Genomic DNA, 20,969 nt, shown 5'->3' on the forward strand with positions numbered 1-20,969 from the left:
ATCTCTCTCAATTCAACAGTCACTTAAAATGATTGGGATAGTTGAATACCTCTTTTCTTATTTACTGTTAGGTATGCTCTCATATTGAACAAAATGGCCACAACTAATGATTAACGTGAAAATTACCGCATGATAAGGTATATAAGAAGAAAAAGAGTGAAACATTTATTGCTGAACATGTCATTCCATGTACGTGATCGCGGCTGCATTAATGGTCTCAAGTTGTCTCGGTACAATTAGTGGAGGTAGTTAGGCCGTCTCGGGAGTATCTCCTTGGTATGATAAGTGGAGGTTTTACGATATAAAGAGGTTCACTACGAAGAGGTTTGCCCATAAATTTACATGTAAATCTGATGGGACCATAGGGGTGGTATGATGTATGGAGGTTTATGATGTAAAGAGGTTCACTACATAGAGGTTTTACTGTATTGAAGTCCTATATTGTTGAAGGGTAAAATGAATTCCTATACCTGTCCATTCAGCAAAATATCTCTTGTATTTTAATGTTTTTGTCAGACCTGAAACCATAGTGAGGTTCTAAGATTCTCTTTGTCACTCGGAAAGGTATCTGTTCTTGTACATGAATGGCCATGAGAAAAAATTCTCCTGGACCGGGAATCAAACCACGAAACTTTGGCTTTCCAAGCCACTGCACAGACCACTATTCTGTCCAGGTTTCTGACCTCCCATGGCAATTTGTTTTTACCGAAGCTCATGGCACTAGATGTTCTTAATTCTTTTCTGTTCAACCAATCTAAGGCTAGCATGAACGATAGCAGTGTCTCATGGCTACCAAAGCTTTTAACCAATCATGCATTTGTTCTTTGTATTATATTCAGTTTGTGAACTAAATGTTTATTGTAAGATTTCATGTACTCACCCCGACTTTGAGGTGTGGCTTGACGAGTGCGAAGTAATACCACTTTTTTCACCTGAGGACCTTCCCAAAACACTCATGATGAGTTCTAGTATCTTTTGGAGCTCTGCCACAGTTATTTATTATGAGTTCCTGACAATAGTTTTGAAATTATCTTAACTTCCAGAATTTTGGCTTCATCATTTGTCTTTACAATTTCTCCATCCATTGTTTAGCAATTGTTATTCAAGAATCTACAGTTGAAGATTTTTTTTAAATTTAGTTACATTTGATTATGCCTATCAAATACTGGCGACGACTCTTTTGAAGAACTTTCAGCAACATGCAGACATAATATACAGCTGAACTAGCTACCCAATTATTCGTCTGAAAAAATTTGGCTGATTTGATGAAATTGACTATAAAATATCAATATGGGCAACCCATGACACTTCTTCACTAATAGACTGGACTAGCTATCCAATAATGCATTATAAAACAATTAAGAGTTTTACCTTTGCATTTGATTCAGCATGGGTAGGAGTACTCTGATTTCATTAAAATTTTGAATAAGCATATTTTAGCCATTTGGGAGAGCCATCATCAAACAATTTTTCAGAATGTGAAGACTCTGATCTCATCACTAGGACGCATGCAAGTGCCCCATAGTACACTTGGTGTCCAAAGTGCCTGCCTTTTAACAGCTTTAGTAATTTTTAGCTGCAGCTTTACCTATGCGTAATCTGGCACTGATGGAAGGGAGCAGAAAACCTTACAGCTCGGGTGCATCAGCCAAATGGCACCTTCTCCCCCTTTCCCCTTATCCTCTCTTCCCTTTAAGCTTTTCTATTATCCCCACCACCCTTTTCATTTTGTCCACACTTTTAAGGTTGCCTGCTCTGTTATTTAAGTCCAAAATCCAGCTTATGCTGACATTTTTCTGAAGGAAGAAAGAAAGATGGCTAGGAAATTTCTGCTTGACATTGCATCCGATCGGCGTAGTATTTCACCTAACATTCTCCCTTGGTGCACCTCAGAAAGAAGTCCTATCCCACATGAGTTGAACCTTTGCCATCAGTATGGAAAGCTATTACTCTTGTTGGCACACTTCTCTGATATCTGTCCTATTACTAATGCTCGGTTGTACTGTTTGAGTTCTTACTCACGTAATTTGTTTCATAGTGTCATCTTCACCAATAAAACTAAGGCAGCAGGCTATCAGCATTTATCATTTTCATGGAAAACTATGAGTTTATATGTATATACTTGCATTAATAGTTTTTTACTACTAACAAATATTTTATGTTAAATATAAGCTCAGTTTTAATGTGTGCCTAGCTTCATCAAGACTATGTTGGTTCAAGAATATCTTCACTTTAATAGTGTAACAATGCTATTTCATTACACACTGTCATAGGCGGATCCAGGCTACCTGGATCCTGGACCCTGGACCTCTCTAGGCCTTTCTGGATTTAGCAAGTATGGCTGAGTTGTGGTCTGATGTGAGCTATGTTAACTCGCTATTCTTCAAAGTTTAGTATGAAAATTTTTCATTTGCATAATAATTGTGATAAAAAACTGAGAAAGTTAGGTTACTTTTCTATATTTCCTATGATTCTTACCTTTTACATTTGGAAAGACAATCACATCACCAGGATGTTCACCACCTGTCAATGAAATGATTTGCATTGTAAATGTCTTTTGCGAGTCAATTTTAGATTTTGTAGTAATAAGTCGTTAAAGGTACTCTAGCTAATGCAAAAATGAAATGCTGGTGTTAAGCTTATGTTGGATTAACTGTGAAAGAAACTTTTTTCGAGACACAGGGTTGACGCAGTGGCAGATTAAGGGGCAGTCACAAGGGTCATGACCCCCTCCCCCAAAATTTTATCAAACATTTTAAATTTTTTAGTTTAATAATTTTTATATCCTTATAAAGGGAGTGTTTATGCAAATTCTTGGCTACCATTCCCGAATGTGAGGGCAGTTTGAATTGTATTTATAGTAGAGCATAGCATTCACTACAAAAATTTTACGTGAAAGAACACCCCTATCTTACAGGGGGGCATTAGGGGGCACTCCCTGGACCCAGGTCATGAACCCTACCCCAAAATTGATACTGAATCCTCCCCTCAGTTGACAGTTGACAATTTGAGGACTTCTTATATGTATAAAATTCATACCCATGTTTTCTTGGCCTCTTAAGTGTTCCCTTACATATATACCACATTTACCCTTTCTACTGCATCATGTAAAACCAGTCAAATGTGCCAGTAAAACAGGCTTACAAAATAGTCAGAAATCCCTGAGTCTTATCATAACATTACAAGGTATTTTTTAGCTGTATGGCTTATCATATTTTTAGTGCATATTTTTCTCATGCACATGAATTAATTTCTTTTTGAAAAATGTCAGGAAGCTTCACTGCCAAGATAATCTAAATGTCTGCGGTTCTGGCGGGGTTAATTTTTCTGTGCTTAGCGTTTTTCCTCATTCATCATTTTGGTTAATCTTTTATGGCTCCAGCTTATTGTTTTGTTGATGTGAGCACATTGTTATGGATGGTCCTTTTCAATGGGAAAACAGTTTCATTTATTTTATTTATTTATTTATTTCCACGGATGACACCATTTCACGAAAATTCAACTATTTTGAAAGTAACAACAACTAGAACAAAAAACAAAAATTAAACGTATAACAATGTAAGAGGTGACTGGCGCCTTCCATGCCTCATTTCCTTTAGATTCCATTCCATCCAAAGTCAGCGATAACTCTTTTCCTCTCAGTTCCCACGATCCCCCACCACCCAACCCCTTCGGCGACAGGAAGTGATTGCATGGCCACTTAGGGTAAGACATCTTGCTTAAGAACGTGATACTGCTATGCACCCGAGCAATTAACAAAAAGACTTACCAGAGGGAGACGACAGTACGCTGGGCAGTCGACGTGTGTATTCAAATGAATCCAAGAATAAAGTGTGATTTCTCCGACATGTGACTTCTTCCTTTTTCTGCGCGATTTTCCCTATCAATCCCCAGGCGATGACGACAAGAGGGCTATGGCGACTTACAACAAGTAATTATTTTTAAAAAATTTATACAAAATCAAATAACTCCAAGCGAATGTGGACCAAACTCTGAAAACATCCCAACTTTTCTTCTGAATGAAGCTGGAGATTCATTCTGCACAAGTTCTATTCACGATGATTTGCTCTTTTCAAAAGGGTGCACACATGACCATTTACAGTATCTCTTTTTGTTAACGTGTTTAATTTTTATTTTTCATTACCTTTACAGGCACCATTGCGAGAATTTTTAGTTTTTGAATATATATATCGTTGGCTAAGTTCTAACAACACGCATATCAAAAATAACAAATTTTCAGGAGAGCGAAAGAAATGATTTATATTTTTAATTGTACTCTGAAATTAAAAACCAAAAATTCATAAAACGGAAAAAGAAGCATACATTTGCGCTCAAAGAGTTGTTTTTTGCTTGAATTTTATTTTTTTAATGTCATTACACTTTGTTTAAGATACCTGTCTCAAACCGGCCAAATTTTGGGATACATGCTATTAGATCTTAGCCATCGATATGGTGAACTCGATGCATTTTTTTATGGTGCACCCCTTTTATATACTGGTTTTCTGAGGTTGGAGCCAGGGCCTATCAAGGTTATTGTTTTGGCGATAATGGTACATTAATTTTCGTGGCGCCTAGTTGGTATGCAATACCTTTCAACGAAAATACGTCTGAGGTCTGATATGCCTAGACCAGGTGTTTTTGGATATTCATCAATCATTTTTTAACTTTTTTTGTCGAGTTGGTGAAATTTATACTTCTATTGAAGAGTCCACTTAAAGATTACCTCCTTTTGTTCTGCAACCGCCCCTCTCTTAATCCGCCATTGGTCGGGGCTCATAATTCTATGCCGTAATGATGTGCACATAAATTCGTGACCTTTTTATGGGTTTATTAGCCGCGTAGTAGCCTTTAAGAGGGTAAGTGTATCGTAAAATTTTTTGAAATTTTCATTGATATTGTGTCTCTTTAGGTAAGCAATCTAAATCATCTTTTTGCACCATCGTAATGCTAAAATAATGCTGAAAAGTTTCGGAAATAGTTAGCTATCATTGCGCTAAGGCATGAAAAATGTTATTCATGGAAATAACCACGGAGTACCTAACTGCGCGGCGTGCCTTTACGGATTCACCCATAAGGCCAATGAGTAGGGCTCTTTAATTTCGCGAATATTTAATAATTAATTAATTAATAAAAATGAATGATATTCGCGAACGCGAAATTTCGCGAATATTGGCAAATTTTCAATATTTACGCGAATTTCAATGTTTTTGACTTTTTCTGCGATTTTTTCCACGATTTTGAAAGGATTTTTGATCATTTCGCTACTTTTTAAATTTCACACAACCGAAAGCGCTTCTGTTTTTTAAAACAAATCCGCGAGTAAAGTTGAAGCCGCTAATTTAAACCACGGGCTCTCGACGCCGCCGCATTTCCTCATCTCAAAAACTACTCTCATTCGAAGCCTTATCATCGACATCGCTACGCCGCCATTAAGCTCTTTTTTCCAACCAGATACCCCGTTTACAAATGCCCCCCCCCCCCCCCCCCCCCCCACGCGAACGAAATTACGCCACCGCCGCTACGCGAACCTCCCTAACTGCGTGAACGATTCGGTAGGGCACCCAATTTTTGGCTTTTATACCTCATAGTAACACGTCCCTAGCACAAAGGATTAATTCAGCAGCAACGAGTGCTAGGGCAAGAATCGGCCTCAAAGAATGTTCCGAAAAATAACTGCGCCCTTGTAGCGAATGCGTTGAGGGCCGTGGCTACTACCTACTGTTACGCTCTGGGAGCCCCCAACCCCCGACTGCGTGCGAAGGTGGTATGGTGGCATGTTTGGAATCAAATGCACATGTGCTGCGATAATTTCAATTAAGACCGAGTATTTTAATTCGTTATCAAAACGATCTTTTCAAGATGGCCGCCGTGCGCAACAATTTTCGAACCTACTTTTCCGGCAGTCATCCGTTGCGGCCAAAATTCGTTTGCGGTAAATATCTAGATTTTTGTTAATGATAAGTGGTTAATACGTTGGTCAAAAGTAATTCATATCGCTAAGTGTGATTTTTTGCCGTTTGGAATGCCGAAATTCGTTAACGTGTTTATAAGTAAGCTAGCGAAGGATTTTATGTTTTTGATAGACAAAACCAAATTGTAATATACAAATTCTGCGATGCAAGAATTGATTGCATCATGAGGATTCCTGACAGAAGCACCTTGCTACAGTTATTCACAAAAGCAAGGAGTCCTATGAAGCTGGACCATTAGAACGACAGGTTTAATTGAAAGACTCTTTAGGTAAATCAAAGACAACCAAGCTAGATGAAGAACAGTTCAACAATGGGCGTACCCAGCGAGGAGCAGCCCCCCCCCCTCCCCCCCTAGAAGCAAAAATCGCATAAGTCTTTAAGCAAAATCAGTACTGAATTGAAACGAAAGTATTCCACAAATTTTCTTTAAACCCACGAAAAATGATTTATATTAATATAAGATATGTAACTAAAATAAAACTATTTTTTCAAGGAAATAATCTCATGAATCCCATGGCTTGCCCCCTCCCCCTAGACCATGGCTTGCCCCCCCCCCCCCTAGTTATGATCCTGGGTACACCCTTGAGTTCAACTATGATTTAACAGAAGCATTTATAAAGGCTGTTATACTACTCGAAAAAAATAGAAAATCTTGCTGTAAGAGGTTCCTTCAATAAAAACTGCCCTGGTTAGTTTTTCGTAGGAGTTAAAAGGGGCTGTAAAAGTAAGGCCAGTTTGAATACAGTGCGACGAAACTACTGTCCGAACTGGGAAACGCATCTTCATTGTTATTTTGAAGCCACTTAATTGCTCAAGTAAGCGGTGTATTTACGTAGCGTTGACTCGTTAACAGTTTGAAGCCCGTGGTATTTTCATGTGCAGGTTGCAAAAAAACCAGGGCTTTTATTGTGTATTCATGAAATTATTTCCCAATCTGAAAATAACATTTAGGAGCCACTAAATACCAGCACCTGCCATACAATAAGACCAGATAGCTGTAGAAAGAGGCTAAATAGTTCAGGCCAGAGAAATATGCAGGGAATGTTTTTCCACAGAATCAAAAATAAAAGCCTGAGCTCTACTCAGGCTCGTGTCCCTGGCAGAAAAATATACATCCCAAGGAATATTTGGGCTTCAAAGAGTCAATGGTACCATTCTATGAAGACATGGTACATATATAGTGTTGGGCCTACAAGCTCATCGTATATGACCATCAAGAACATCGTTGATGTCAAAGTATTTTTGCTATTCTCTCATAAATGGGAATAGTGTTTCAATTCCATTCACTCCATTGACCAAGTTTTCCTCTATTAATGTAATCATCATAACAGCATTGAAACACTGACGGCTGCAAACATCTTTCGCGTGGTTTGTTTTCTGTTTACACTACTGTGAACGACGCTTATTCACGATGAGCGATTATCCATAAATGTATAAATTAAGCAGAACTGGAATTATGTCTCCAACTCATAAAAAGTGGGCGGCAACTTTCGCGATTTTTTTATTTCAAAATGATGAGAGAAAGGCTGAATTAGGAAATTTTATTTCCACCGTGACTTATCTTTCCCTTCAATCTGACGAATTATTTGAATGAATAGGGTGGTTTTCTATTGTTTTTTTATTGCCTAAATTGAAAGATTATTGCTCCTGGAGTACGCATTTCAAGCTTTTAGATTTTTAAATGACGATATCTATTTTTCGCGATTAAATGAAAAGTGAAAAATTTCAAGCGCGCGTAAACGCGACGGCTAAGTATGAATGCTGGGAAAACCCCGTGTGACGTCATTCTGGAGCGTTCCACATTTAGTTGACAGTACGGGCCTTATGGATAACAGTGTTGCCAAGCTTCCGCTCCGCCGGCAGGCATCCTAACAGCGTATGCAACCACACATAATAGAGCGCCAAAACGGTTTAGTTCAAAAAGGAGTTAGGGATCGCACGAAAGACGGCGTAAATTACGGAATTTTTTAGCGTAAATTACAATACCTTTGCTGCAATATAAAAGGAAAATTCTTTTGTTATTTTATGTACGTACTTATTCAATGCACAAGCTGAATAATGAATAGTCTGTAATGTAAAAAATAACAATAAATTGAAGGATAATAAAAATTATCGCCACTCCTGAATGAGACAAAATTTCTATTCCTCCCATATTATGCAATATTTTTTGGCTCTGGCTAGTATTACATGAAAGGCGATGTTGTATAAGACATCATCAATCTTTAATTTTTCAAAATTTTCCCGTGTTTGGTTTATTGCAAATTAAAGATCTCTTTTCAAGCTGACATCTTCAAAGCTAATTTCCTTAATGTTCTCTTTCCTCCACCTTGTAGTAGGTAAGGATTCCAATTTCCTTGAGTACTAAGAGGCATTATCTACCACTATAATTGATCCTTCGGGTAAGTTTTCAAGAAGTGAGTGCTCAAACCATCTCTCGTAACACTCGCCACCTACTTCTTCATGCTCATCCATTGAGTTCTTTTTGTACAGAAACACATGCGATGCTCCTTTTATGAACCCATTTTCCGTTCCTGTGTGTATAATTGCAAATCGTCCTCCTCGGGAAGTGGGGGCCAAGCCCAGTATTTAGTCCAGCGAGGAAAGCTTGACGCGGATTTTCTAATTGTTTGTTTCGCAAACTAATGTTCATTATTTGTCCAACATTAATCCAAATTTCGCCTGTGAATACACTCGTCCTGTGTTCGCGACGATATTTTTTTAGCTGCCTTAAATAATTAATTGTGCCACCAACGAATAATATCATCCCTTTCGATAAGGACGATTCTTTTCCCCCTGCGTTTGTACACGAAGCCTATGTCCAAAAGAAGACGATATAGTGTTGTCCTTAAGTAATCTGGGAGAATACTATCCATATTTACCGAGTTTAAGATGGATTTTAAAGTCGGAGGAATATTTTTCACGAAGGATTCATGTACCTTCCTTCTAATTCCTGATCTCACCAAACCGTCGAAAATCACTGCTCTCGAATTTTTGTAAGGCTGTCTAATTTATTTAGTTTTTGAAGGAGTTACCAATGGACCACGGGAGCTTTCCTTTCTAACTCTGTAAATAGTGAACTCCTAGCACCCACTAGCCTTCGAAGCTTCTCGGCCGGCCTCACTAATGCTGAGAGATTTCCTTAAGTACGAGAAGACTTTGAGCACCAACTGTCTTTCGCGGCTTATGAGCTTCTCACCTTTTCTCCTCTTCTTTGTATCGGACATATTGATTGGGCGTGTTACAACAAAGATAAGTGTAAAACACCCTTCACAATTCTCAAATTCAGCAGACCACACAACACTTGTTCACTCCAAAAAAATGCAATGACAAACTGAACGCCTTCGTAAATTCTTCCCACGGACCCTTCGGCTAGGGACGCTTTTGGTGCAGGTTTTATGGTACCCTATGAAAGAAACTCAGGAAAAACCCAAGCCCCCTTTTGTAAAGGCGTGCACTGGATGGGGTAGTGTTTCGCACAGATTATGAGAGATTCTTTTTCTTGGTTTCCGCGATGGGGCCTAAACACCCAAGGCGAAAGCGTCTTATTTCCAAGCCGCTTGCTTACTTTCGCTTATCAATGTATTCAGATAAAAACACTGCTGTTACGACGTGTGAGTATTCTCCTTTTAGGATATCAAACGAATAGATAAATATATTTCATAGTATGCATTGACAAAAAATTCCTTTTCCGCCCGAGAATTTTCCCTCTGCGCGCAAGAAAAAGCAAGAAGCCCGGCCCAGCGGCAACGCAATATTTTTTCTTAAGATCAAAACCTTGTAACTCGCTTCAGAATTGATGTAAGTTAATGATGTTTTCACCAAAAATAACCTTGTAGTTTACTTCACATTTGATACGCAGCGTATGGGGATCTACGACGTAAGAAACGTAAGTTAGTAAGCGACTACTTTTTACCTTGCAAAAATCAAAATTTTCTTGTCCTAAAGGGTGTTACGTCGGCATAACAACATTTTAACTCAATATTTGTACAATTGGTGAAGACCTTCAAGGAGAAAATAGTGTGAAGAAATTTTTGCAGAAGATTCAATTCAATACAGACAACGGTCAGGTAGAAATTGCGAGAAGAAGACAAAGTAAAAAAATACACGTTTCTGACGGATATTTAAGGAAATGTTTTTTATAGCTTTTGTTATAATTTTTATCGATAAACTATTGACACCAATGAATGCAGCATCTCTTTCTACATTAGAATGCAATTTTTAATCAGTGCATAACGCAACATTAATTTTCGTGCTGTTATTGACAACACCGCTCTCCTGGCCTTATGGAGATTAACATGGGAAACGATTCTCCATAAGAGCCCATACTGTCAACTAAATGTGGAACGCTCTGTAGGAGGTAGCGCGTGAGGTACCTCCTACAGAGCGTTCCACATTTAGTTGACAGTATGGGCTCTTATGGAGAATCGTTTCCCATGTTAATCTCCATAAGGCCAGGAGAGCGGTGTTGTCAATAACAGCACGAAAATTAATGTTGCGTTATGCACTGATTAAAAATTGCATTCTAATGTAGAAAGAGATGCTGCATTCATTGGTGTCAATAGTTTATCGATAAAAATTATAACAAAAGCTATAAAAAACATTTCCTTAAATATCCGTCAGAAACGTGTATTTTTTTACTTTGTCTTCTTCTCGCAATTTCTACCTGACCGTTGTCTGTATTGAATTGAATCTTCTGCAAAAATTTCTTCACACTATTTTCTCCTTGAAGGTCTTCACCAATTGTACAAATATTGACAACACCGCTCTCCTGGCCTTATGGAGATTAACATGGGAAACGATTCTCCATAAGAGCCCATACTGTCAACTAAATGTGGAACGCTCTGTAGGAGGTAGCGCTTGGCTTAAATAAGGATTATTAATCTCTTATCAAACTAAGGAAACTTTCCGACTATAGTCAGTTTTAATAATTAAGACATGTTTCCCTGAGGTCTGTGCCTAATGTAAGCATTGGTAATCTCAGACGATGTAAAACTCCTATCTACTTGTATAGAAACTAGGTCCCTGTGACTTCACGTGGAGTGGCATCGCATGGGCGCCAATCTGGCATTTTTCAAATGAGGATAAAATTTGACCCTTGCCATTCGTCAAAACCGGCATTTCAAAAACCAAATAATTTGTATATTATGAATACACTAATGTTGGATAACGAATCGCCGTCAATGCCTTTTGTTTTCTTTGATGAAGGAAACTACCCTATTGTGACATCAGGTTGTGAACAATTGTTGCAGCTTCTTAGTCCATCTTAGCGTGGAAATCAAAAGGTTTTCCACGAAGTCAGTACCAATGAAGTTGTCTGTGTGTACCGTTATAGCTGGAAAGAACGCTGCGTTTCCCCTACGTTTTTTTAACACTACTTACCGATGGTGTTGGGCGAGTCTTTGGCTCCGTCTGCTGGAAACGTGAGCTTGTCTGGGGCGACTCTCCTAGGGCCCCGACTCCGCACCCACTGCCATCGCCTCCCGTCTGGAAAACACGCATTGCGCATTAATACCAGTGGTGCCGGAACGCTATTTCGGCATTGGTTAATAAACGACATAATAGTCAACTAAACTTTTACCAATGTTGTTGCCTCAAAATCTCTAATATGTGCATAGAGTGGCGTAACTATGGGGGGGATGAGGGGATAGATCCATCCCCCCAAGGCCTCAAAGAAATAAAAAAAATATTTGAAAATATTGTCTATTTTTGAGATATAATAACTGCATCTGCTTAAAATTAAATTTTAAGTGACAAAATGATGTAAAATCTATTTCCAGGCGTGTCATTTTTCAAATATTTCTCCGAACACCCCGTTCCCTGGGGGGTCAACCCCCAGACTCTCCATCCTCCCCAAAGCGTATTCCTAGTTACGCCACTGTGCACATTCGTAACCGAGGCAAAAAAATGTAATAAGACGTAAAAAATAACTTGCAATAAGAAAACACACAGTAATATTCCACTTCTAAAAAGCTAAGTAAAGTGCGTTCCGGCACTGCTGATTTTGCCGTGACGTCACTGATCGATACCGTAAGAAAATTCGTAGTTCCGATTTTCTTTTTAAAGGGACCGTGGTAGCTTAGAGGATGGAGTGCTTGGCTCGCCTGGCAAAGGGTCCCGGGTTCAAATCCCGGATGAAGCCTTTGAACATCCCCAAATTTTATCCTCGAAGTGCGAGGTGGCCCAGGGAATTGGCCTCGCTTAAAGTGAATATGTGGTACGTTCATGCCTGTTTTTAAGCCTTGAGTTAGTTGTATCCTCAATTATCCAAACCAACCTTCGGGTTGAATTACCGAGAAAAAGATTCTCTGTAATCAGATGAAGAAGTCATCGGTAACATATTGATTATTTTTTAAGTTGACTATTGGGGAATAAGAGCGGTGTTTCCCATTTCGCTGGGAAATATTTGAAACCGAATGCGAGCTAATAAGAATCAGAAAATGTTTATACCGTTAAATTATAAAGAGTTAAGTTATTCATTATGAACAAACTGTGTTTCAAACTATGTACAATTTGATACAGTTAAAGGTAGCCTTTGACTGTGGTCAGTGGCGGATCTTTGGGGGGCTGAAGGGCTATGGCCCCCCTCGGGTATCCAATTTACACGTGATGGAATGGTATTTTTTCTGTCCCCCACCACTGCTGGAATTTTAACCCCCACTTAGGATGGCATCCTGGATCCGCCACTGACTGAGGTGAATTAAAAGAGGGCGATAACACCTCCCCCCGTCATTTTTGGACTTATTTAAATAAAGATAATCTTTAAGGTGGCTGTTCAATTAAAGTTTTTATTTCTTTATCTAAAAATGCAGTGTTTGAATGTAATTGATCACTCTCTTAAAGCCATCTCTCTCCGCACATTAGATCGTAGACACGTCACTGAGTGATATTGCGCACCATGCAGCGGAAAGCAATTTACCCCGAAACTACGACCCAAATCCGCTTCTGCCTTTATAATAATGTTAAATTTAATTCTATGCAACCTGTGGCTTGGTCTTTCTGGGGAAATATATTGAAGGAAACTAGTAGATACGATACGGTTAATGGGAATTTTCTGAATAATGATGTGGTTCTATTATTGAAGTGTAGGAAAATTTACCTGTAGGTTTTATTAAATAGTGGATATAATTTCATAGGAATTCAATATATGGAATATGTTAAATGTAATGTGGATTTTTTTAACTTCGCTGAAATATATTGAAGGTAACTAGTAGGTACGTTACGGTTAATGGGAATTTTAAATAATGATGTGGTTCTATTATTGAAGTGTAGGAAAATTTACCTGTAGGTTTTATTAAATAGTGGATATAATTTCATTGGAATTCAATATATGGAATATGTTAAATGTAATGTGGATTTTTTTAACTTCGCTGAAATATATTGAAGGAAACTAGTAGGTACGATACGGTTAATGGGAATTTTCTAAATAATGATGTGGTTCTATTATTGAAGTGTAGGAAAATTTACCTGTAGGTTTTATTAAATAGTGGATATAATTTCATAGGAATTCAATATATGGAATATGTTAAATATAATGTGGATTTTTTTAACTTCGCTGACCGCTGATGATGACTCACACCGAACCGATGACCAAACATTTTGTTATTGTTAGATGGTCCCACGAAGATCTCTGATTGCATTTTTTTACTAACGTTAATTCAATCTTTAATTTATAATGAATATATGTATTAAATTTGTTACACCTGTTGATATTCACCGCTATCAGTTGCGCTGCGAGATTTCAGATGTCTTTATGGAATTATTTTTCCTAATACATCCATTGATTAAAAATACGCACATCAAGTCAAAATTTTGCAGCAGTGAATGGTCATCAGAAAAAAATATGAATTTCCCACTTTGAAAATGCGTATCGCTACGCACCATAATATTATGGTCATTTTATCGCAGTGTAGCATTGCATGCTACTCTTCTCATTATTGCCTTTGTCTATCAAGATTTTTTCCGCGGTCGGAATGAGTGAAGATGTCGCAATACCACATAGATCTTAAAAAGCTGGTTAAATGATAACTTACATGCAAATTTGCTTTGTGCGAAAAACGTCATCTTATATTTTAGTCAAAAAGTATTTTTTACAATTTTGATGTATTTTTCCTTTTGTTAAGTTTGGTCGTGGTATTCTAATATTTAAATGTATTATTACTCTTCTTATGGTGCTATTTGCCGAGTTCTTTTCCTCCCATTTTGGGGTCACCATGCATGAAATTGCTATGCATTAGTGCTAAATAATTGTATATTCACTAGTATTTCGTGTTACGTTCCCTGTTGGAATAATATACCGGGATTAAATACACAGCACCCAAGTTATGAATGGAATGGAAAATGGTAGGATTAGGAGGAGATTCCATATGGTAGTCCAGTCAAAATCCGTGAGTCATGGAAGATAATATGATATTAGACTCTTGATGAACGCAATGAAAATTGGAAGTAGCGATCCGAAAATAACCGGATTGGTTAAACTTTGGCTGGATTCTAATCCCTGGTTCCCGATTAAACCAGCTTGGCCTTACTTTACCCTTAAGTTACCGACCTGAAAGGACATCGATGTCTGAAGGCCCAAATCGATGATAAATTAGGTCAGTTGAGCACACGAAAAGCTAATAGGAAACCTGATGGAATTATCACTTTGAAAGAGGCATGGTGGCCTTGAATTTACGACAAAGGACAAGCTGTGATAGTCGTGAGAATAAATGAGAGTCTAATGAAGGATGGGAGAGCTAATTGGGCTCGGATTACGTGCGAACCCCAATCAAAGTACCTGGCGGATAGTAGGACCGAATTGGGTGGGAGAAATTGGTGACACTGAACGGGAAGGAGCTGAAGAAATTGGAAGCTTGTCTGAGGTCTACCTGATCTGAGCTGATCTTTGCGGTTTTAGCCGGATAATGGATCCAGCCAGTGAAATTAACTTCTCGAGACAATCGCCGAATGTAAGGAAGCTGAATTTCCGGTACCTCTATGATGACAACCCATGTAGGCCGTCGTGTGCATTCCATTACTCTATGGACTAGAGGCTGCAGACTCTCGCGGGTTCCCTACTCCTGCATTCTGTTGTGTTCAGTATTCGCAGAATATATTTTTTTACGATATTGCATCTAAACACGCTTCAACATCTATATTTAATGTAATACTTAAATTTTTGCCGATGTGCATTCATAGTTTTTTCTTCCATCGTGTTAACATTAGATACTTTGCTATTGCAGAATATTGGTCTTTACGTCAAAACGTTTTCTTGAGGAGCTTACTCTGGAACATTGCCATCACAAGCCTCATGAGTCGCGGTGTCCATGCGCAATCCGAACAAGTGGCAGAAAATCATATCATAATTGGGATCCTCATTTGCTTATACAAACATCGTGACTTCATTTGGGAAGGGTTGATGATGGAAACAACTGCCTCACTGGTAAAGGGAATAAAGGGGTATGCCTGTTTACGAAGATGATCAAAGATTTTAGCCTGAGGTGTCTCTTTAGAATTTCACTAGGCCTTCACGCTGAAGAAATCCTCGTATAGATAAAAGGTATCCAAAAGCATGTTCAAGTGCGTAATTTCCCACTGGCCTTCATGCAGTTATGACAACTGGTAATGACAGTCGACGACAAATAAGGATAGCAGAAGAATACTCCAGTTATCACTACTGCAAGTGGAGAGAAACTGCCAATAATGGTGTTTGCGCGAGCAACACAACTTCGAAATGCTTGTCAGTTGTTGTATACATGCAGTTATCGATCCTAAATACCTTATTATCACCCACAGCTGTCGTCCCTTCCAACAAAAGATATTAATGGTAATTAGTTCAGAATACACTACTGAATAGACTGTTACCAAGTCTATGTTATCCCCGCAAAAAAAACGCGAGAAGACCTGCTTTCTTTCGAGGTGGACAGTGTGGTGGTTGCCGATAGTTCACCTCCTCTCATTATTATAATCGTCCTTGAAGTTCTTCGTCGGCTAATCCTCTCAAAATAAATACTATTCGTGTATTTTGTTGAAAAAAGTTTTGCTTTGATGATACCCACTAATAAATATCTCTGTGCGTGAAAAGGTCAAGAGATTGGAAGCTAAAAAGAAAAACAAGGGTACACGAAATGTTGACAGTTCATTGCACCCATTTTTAACCGTAGCCTTTCCATGCTTTATGAGATGACCTTTGCACTATTTGTCTGAAAATTACGTGATTATTATTATGATAAATAAAATCATTGAATCAAAAAAATTAAACAAACCGGATTTCCCGTTGTTAATAAAAAGTATGTCACCAAATCGTTAAATAAAAAGTACTCATAATTCCTTACTTCCTTATATTTTTTGTCCAAAATATTTAAAAAATAATGAAAAGGTATTTTTTAAAGTTTTGCTGGTAAATCGTCCCATACAACTGTTGCCTTAATTAAATAGGAAAACATTTTTTTATATTAGACCTTTTTGACCAGCACTTTATCTTGTTCTGGTGATCATTTTTTCCCGCTAAGTTTCGTGTTGCTATTTTCTCTTGAAGCCTTTGCTGCCCATGCTTTTTCCCCTCTCTTTATCCTATACAGTCCATATGGTTTTTTTTCTTTTTCTATTATGCTCTAATGTCTATCCTGGTGCGTTGAGAATTTCAGTCTCACTCTCTTCTTTGATATTTCCTTAGAACATATCTGGCCACTTTTCTTTGCACTTTCTCCATGTTTATCATCAGCCCTTTCTTGATTGGGTCCCATACGATTGCAGCATACTCCACGATTTGGCGAGCTAGGGTGTTATCGGCCATATCTTCTGAGGTCTTGCTGCTCTCTTTGACATTTTCCAGCGCAGCGTTTTAAATGCCTTTTTAGTAATGCACTCCTCGTTTAACCCCTAAGTTCTTACAATTAGTCGGGTGGACCCCTTAATATTTGCTGCTGTCAGATTTTGGAATTGATTTATTTGCGTTTTTTATGCATTGATATTCATTCCATTCAATACTACCCATATTTCCAATTCGTTCAAGTCGTCTAGTATGATCGCTGTCTATCTTGCGATTTATGATCCTGTAATCCACAAAAATTCTTACACTTTAATTTTCTCCAATGTCATTCAGCTAGATTAAAAAATATTAATAGCCCAAGGTGGCTTCCTTAAGGAACACCCGATGTTACCCCTTTTTCATTCGACCACTATTCTCCTTCTTTTACCCGTTGTATCCTGACATTCAAGAATTCGTTCACCCTTAAAATTACTCCTCTATCTAATGCCGATGATAATTGCCTCATCTTAATCGTAAGTCGTGTAAGGCTAACGATGTCGAACGCCTTGAACAGGTCAATTCTTTCTGTATCTAAATATAACCCCGAATCCATTGAATCAGCAGTATTACGGCCAGTGGCGTAACTATGGGGGAATGAGGGGAAGTACCCCCCCCCCCCAAAGCCTCGAAGAAATCAAAATATTATTTGAAAATCTTGTCTGGATTTGATATATAATAACTGCATCTGATAAAAGGTAAATTTTAAGTGCCAAAATGATGTAAAATGCATTTTCAGGCATGTTATTTTTCAAAAATTTTCGTGAAATCCCCATTTCCTGGGGGGTGGGGGGGTAGCCCCCAAAAACCCCCCTCGTCCCAACCAAGCCCCCATGTCCCCCCAAAGCTCCCTCATCCCCACCCAAAGCATATTCCTAGTTAAGCTACTGATTCCAGACAGAACCTAACAGCTGTGTTACAGTTGAGTGGCCCTTCCTGTATCCATGCTGCCGATAGAAGAACCTATTTCCCCCTTCCATAAGTCCAAAAGTTAATCTGCTAGTCTTCTCTTATAACATACGGGATACCGAAGTCATCCTTACAAGTCAGTGATGTTCAATTAGATCTTTACCACCCTCGTCCCCTCCCCTGAAGACTGGAATGACTTGGGCCTCTTTCATGTCGGTAGGTAGGATATATTCATGTTAACATTGAATAAATTGTTGATATATTTCGATGCAGCTGGGCTACCCAATTTTAGTAAGTCAATCGGAATGCCGTTGGGCCCTTCTGACTAATTCTTTCGCATTTTTCTTATGCTTATGAAGATTTCTGACTAGTAGGTTTTCATTTACGTTGGCATAAACCATTTTCTTTCTCTTGTCGTATAGCTTTCGTTGCATCATTTATTCGGTCTATTATATTTTCCGACTCAGATAAAATGCTTGTATACCAATTATTGAGTGCTTTTGCCTACCTACTCTTTGTCATCAGTACCTTGGATGCCATCCTATTTTTTTAAGCTTCCATTACTGTCGGGTCGTCTTTCCTGCTCCTATTATATTTGTAAAATCGATTGCCATAATCGTTCCAAACAATACTCTTTAAATTTTTTCTTTCTATTTTCTTTTCCATGTTCAAATTGCGGATTAATATTCTGCAATTGCTTAGTGCTTGCAAATTTTTATTACTTTTTTTTTGGCTAATCCTGATTTTTCTCTTCAGTAATTTGATGGTTCTTTTGTTAAATTTAGAGTCCCTATTTGATTTTTATAATTTTATTATATACAAATAGGTTTATTGCTTATTTGAATGTGCTTTCAAATCCTCAGATTTATTCTGCGTTTTCATCTCCACTTACCCGTCCCGGGAACCTATGCCTCAGAAACTTCTATCACCTATTGCTATCCTCACCGTTATATTGCCATATTGTTCCTTCCTTTTTGGCCCCAGCAGCGCGGCCGCCTTCCCAGTTGTGATAAGCCTCACTCAGCTGAGTTGCCTCCAATTCCCGGAAAGACATCAACCCTCCAATCTCGATAGCCTGGTCTTAATTACCTTCAATGACAGCATTAATTTGCAAGTTACTCAAACAATAGTATTTTGATGTGGCTATGTTTTAGTTTTGATTATTTTGGTATAATGCACTTTATGTCTGTTTTTTCACGATTGCATTTATTTCGTTGCTGATTAATCAACATTTTTCCTGTTCCCATACCAGAATCGCAGAGGCTATGTAGTTATAGGATTTTTAAAATGCGTTTTCCAGAAAATATAGTTCGAAAAGTTTAGTTTCCCATATCGTCAGTCAATATGGGAAACTAAACTTGCTATAATTCTCAGTCCCTTTCCCAAGTTAATTTCATCTGCTCCCTGATACTCTTCTTCCTTGTATCGTTATTAATTGTCCCTATTATTTATTTATCCCTATGTCTTTCCATGAGCATGTTTTTATTGATGTGAAAAATGTTGATTATGCAGCTAAAATAATTGTAATTGCGAAAAACATGTATTAAGTGATTTAAACTATATTTAAATGAATTTACATAGACTTCATAAAATTGTTTTGAATGGGGTATTAGAATCTCTGTCTAACTTTTTTGAAAAAAAAAAACTAGAATGGATCTATTGGCACATGGGTGCCATAGAGGATTCCCTTTCGTCAATGCCCGCGGAGAATGGACGGGGGTCGGGAAAATCCTAATGGGTGGGCGCAGCCGCCAGTACCCGGACGGCTGTAAAGGATCCAAAAAGAAAGTTCACTTATCCCTAGATCTTAACCCATTTATGGCCAAGAACTTTTTTTTACTGACTTTGGTCTCCTATTTTCGTTCAATGAATTCTCTCCGGCGATCTGATGGTCCACATTAGTTTCACTTCAGGAAGCATTTGGAAAAATCTTCTAATTAGCGACAACAAAATTTTCTTGTGAACTACATGCACCTATCACCTTATTTGGACACTCTGAACATATTTTAATTAGAAAAAAATCTTAAATTGATGAAGTTTAGCAGAAACATCTCTGATTGTTTACTCCTGAACTCCTTCCTTATGTTCAATGTGTTCCAACCGAACTCGATGACGTCCGAGGAGTGGGATAGAATTCAAAAACAAACAAATTTCCTCTTTGCTAATTTTCTGGAGAATTTAAGACCCGAGGATGATATCGGTGGGCGAATTTTGCGGCCCAAATCAAAAGGAGAGGGAAATAACTATGTGTTTTGCATATGATTTATCACATACTGGACTGAATTGGGAAATGGGGATAGGTGGTCCAAGCAGGTGATTGGGGCCGGGAGCGGTGCCTGCGATTTTCTGGCCGTGTGGAAATGAATTAAGTTTAAATAATTTAGCAGTGAAAGCGTTTGTAGGTGGTAAATTAAAATTTACTGGCAACTTTTCTCAAGCACTTCAATTTCCCTTCCACCACCGGTTTCAATACAGTATCTTCAGGTCAGTACCTGCCGGTAATACAAAATGCTTTGAAACCGGAGGTGGAAGGAGTATTTGTGGAAAATAAAATCTAAGTTTTAATTTACTAATACGCTGGAATTCTCCCAAATTAAGCCTGAAATAACTATGCATTTGTTCACGGGTAATTTACAATTTCATTTTTTAAGCAAGTTCCACGTTGAAATTTTTTGTGTGTAGATCTTATATTAAAGAATAGGAATCTTACACTTTAGCCATTCGAGTTACTAAAGCTAAAAATAAATAGTGAAGAAGCTGGCCATTAGAGCAGTACAGGCAGTTTCGATAAAGGCAGTTCCGGGAAAGTTGGGAAGTACGGACGTTTTTATCTACCGAAGGAAGTGAGATTTGCGTATTTCGTATGAGCTGGTGTCTCCCGTGATTGATGGAGAACGTTTATGGTGAGGTGGTAAATTGCACACAGCCCTGGGGTCCGGCGTGGTCCTTGCAGTAGCCCTGCCTTCGACTAGGTTCCCTCTATCTTACGGACTTGCATTTTATTATGTTGCTGTATACTTCAAGGAACAATTAAGATGTTTGCTGAAGGATTGCCAAATGAAAATAATTCCAAGTATTTTTTCCGTTTATCATTTAAATCAACGTTATGCAAACCTACTAATTTACTTCTAGTGAACATTCCCAAAGACATTAATATCCAATCATTAATGAAAGTGGTAAATGAAATTACCGAAACCGATTTTTCGGTGCTATTCTTTTTCGGTCAGTTCTCTGCAGGGATGAGAACCTGTCAATAGTCATTCCCATGAGGCGAGCCACTTTTAGCCAGGCTCTTGGCATGTCGG

The 20,969-nt window shown here is 38.2% G+C and overlaps 1 protein-coding gene across 3 annotated transcripts in view; it reads right to left on the bottom strand.

Moving 5' to 3' along the window:
* LOC124168588 (carbonic anhydrase-like) overlaps window positions 1-20,969 on the bottom strand; it is a 43,732-nt gene that overhangs the window by 8,853 nt on the left and 13,910 nt on the right. For 2 of the 3 annotated variants that reach the window (XM_046546892.1, XM_046546893.1), the window contains exons 3-4: window positions 11,352-11,456; window positions 2,479-2,523 (exon numbers count right to left, since the gene is read on the bottom strand). In XM_046546892.1, coding sequence (XP_046402848.1) covers window positions 2,479-2,523; window positions 11,352-11,456 — 150 coding nt within the window. Of the gene's footprint in view, window positions 1-2,478; window positions 2,524-11,351; window positions 11,457-18,609; window positions 18,750-20,969 lie in introns of those variants that run through there. The other variant, XM_046546894.1, reaches the window with a different exon arrangement.

The sequence above is a fragment of the Ischnura elegans genome, chromosome 1 (genome assembly GCF_921293095.1).
Source record: "Ischnura elegans chromosome 1, ioIscEleg1.1, whole genome shotgun sequence".
Classification (NCBI taxonomy): domain Eukaryota; kingdom Metazoa; phylum Arthropoda; class Insecta; order Odonata; family Coenagrionidae; genus Ischnura; species Ischnura elegans.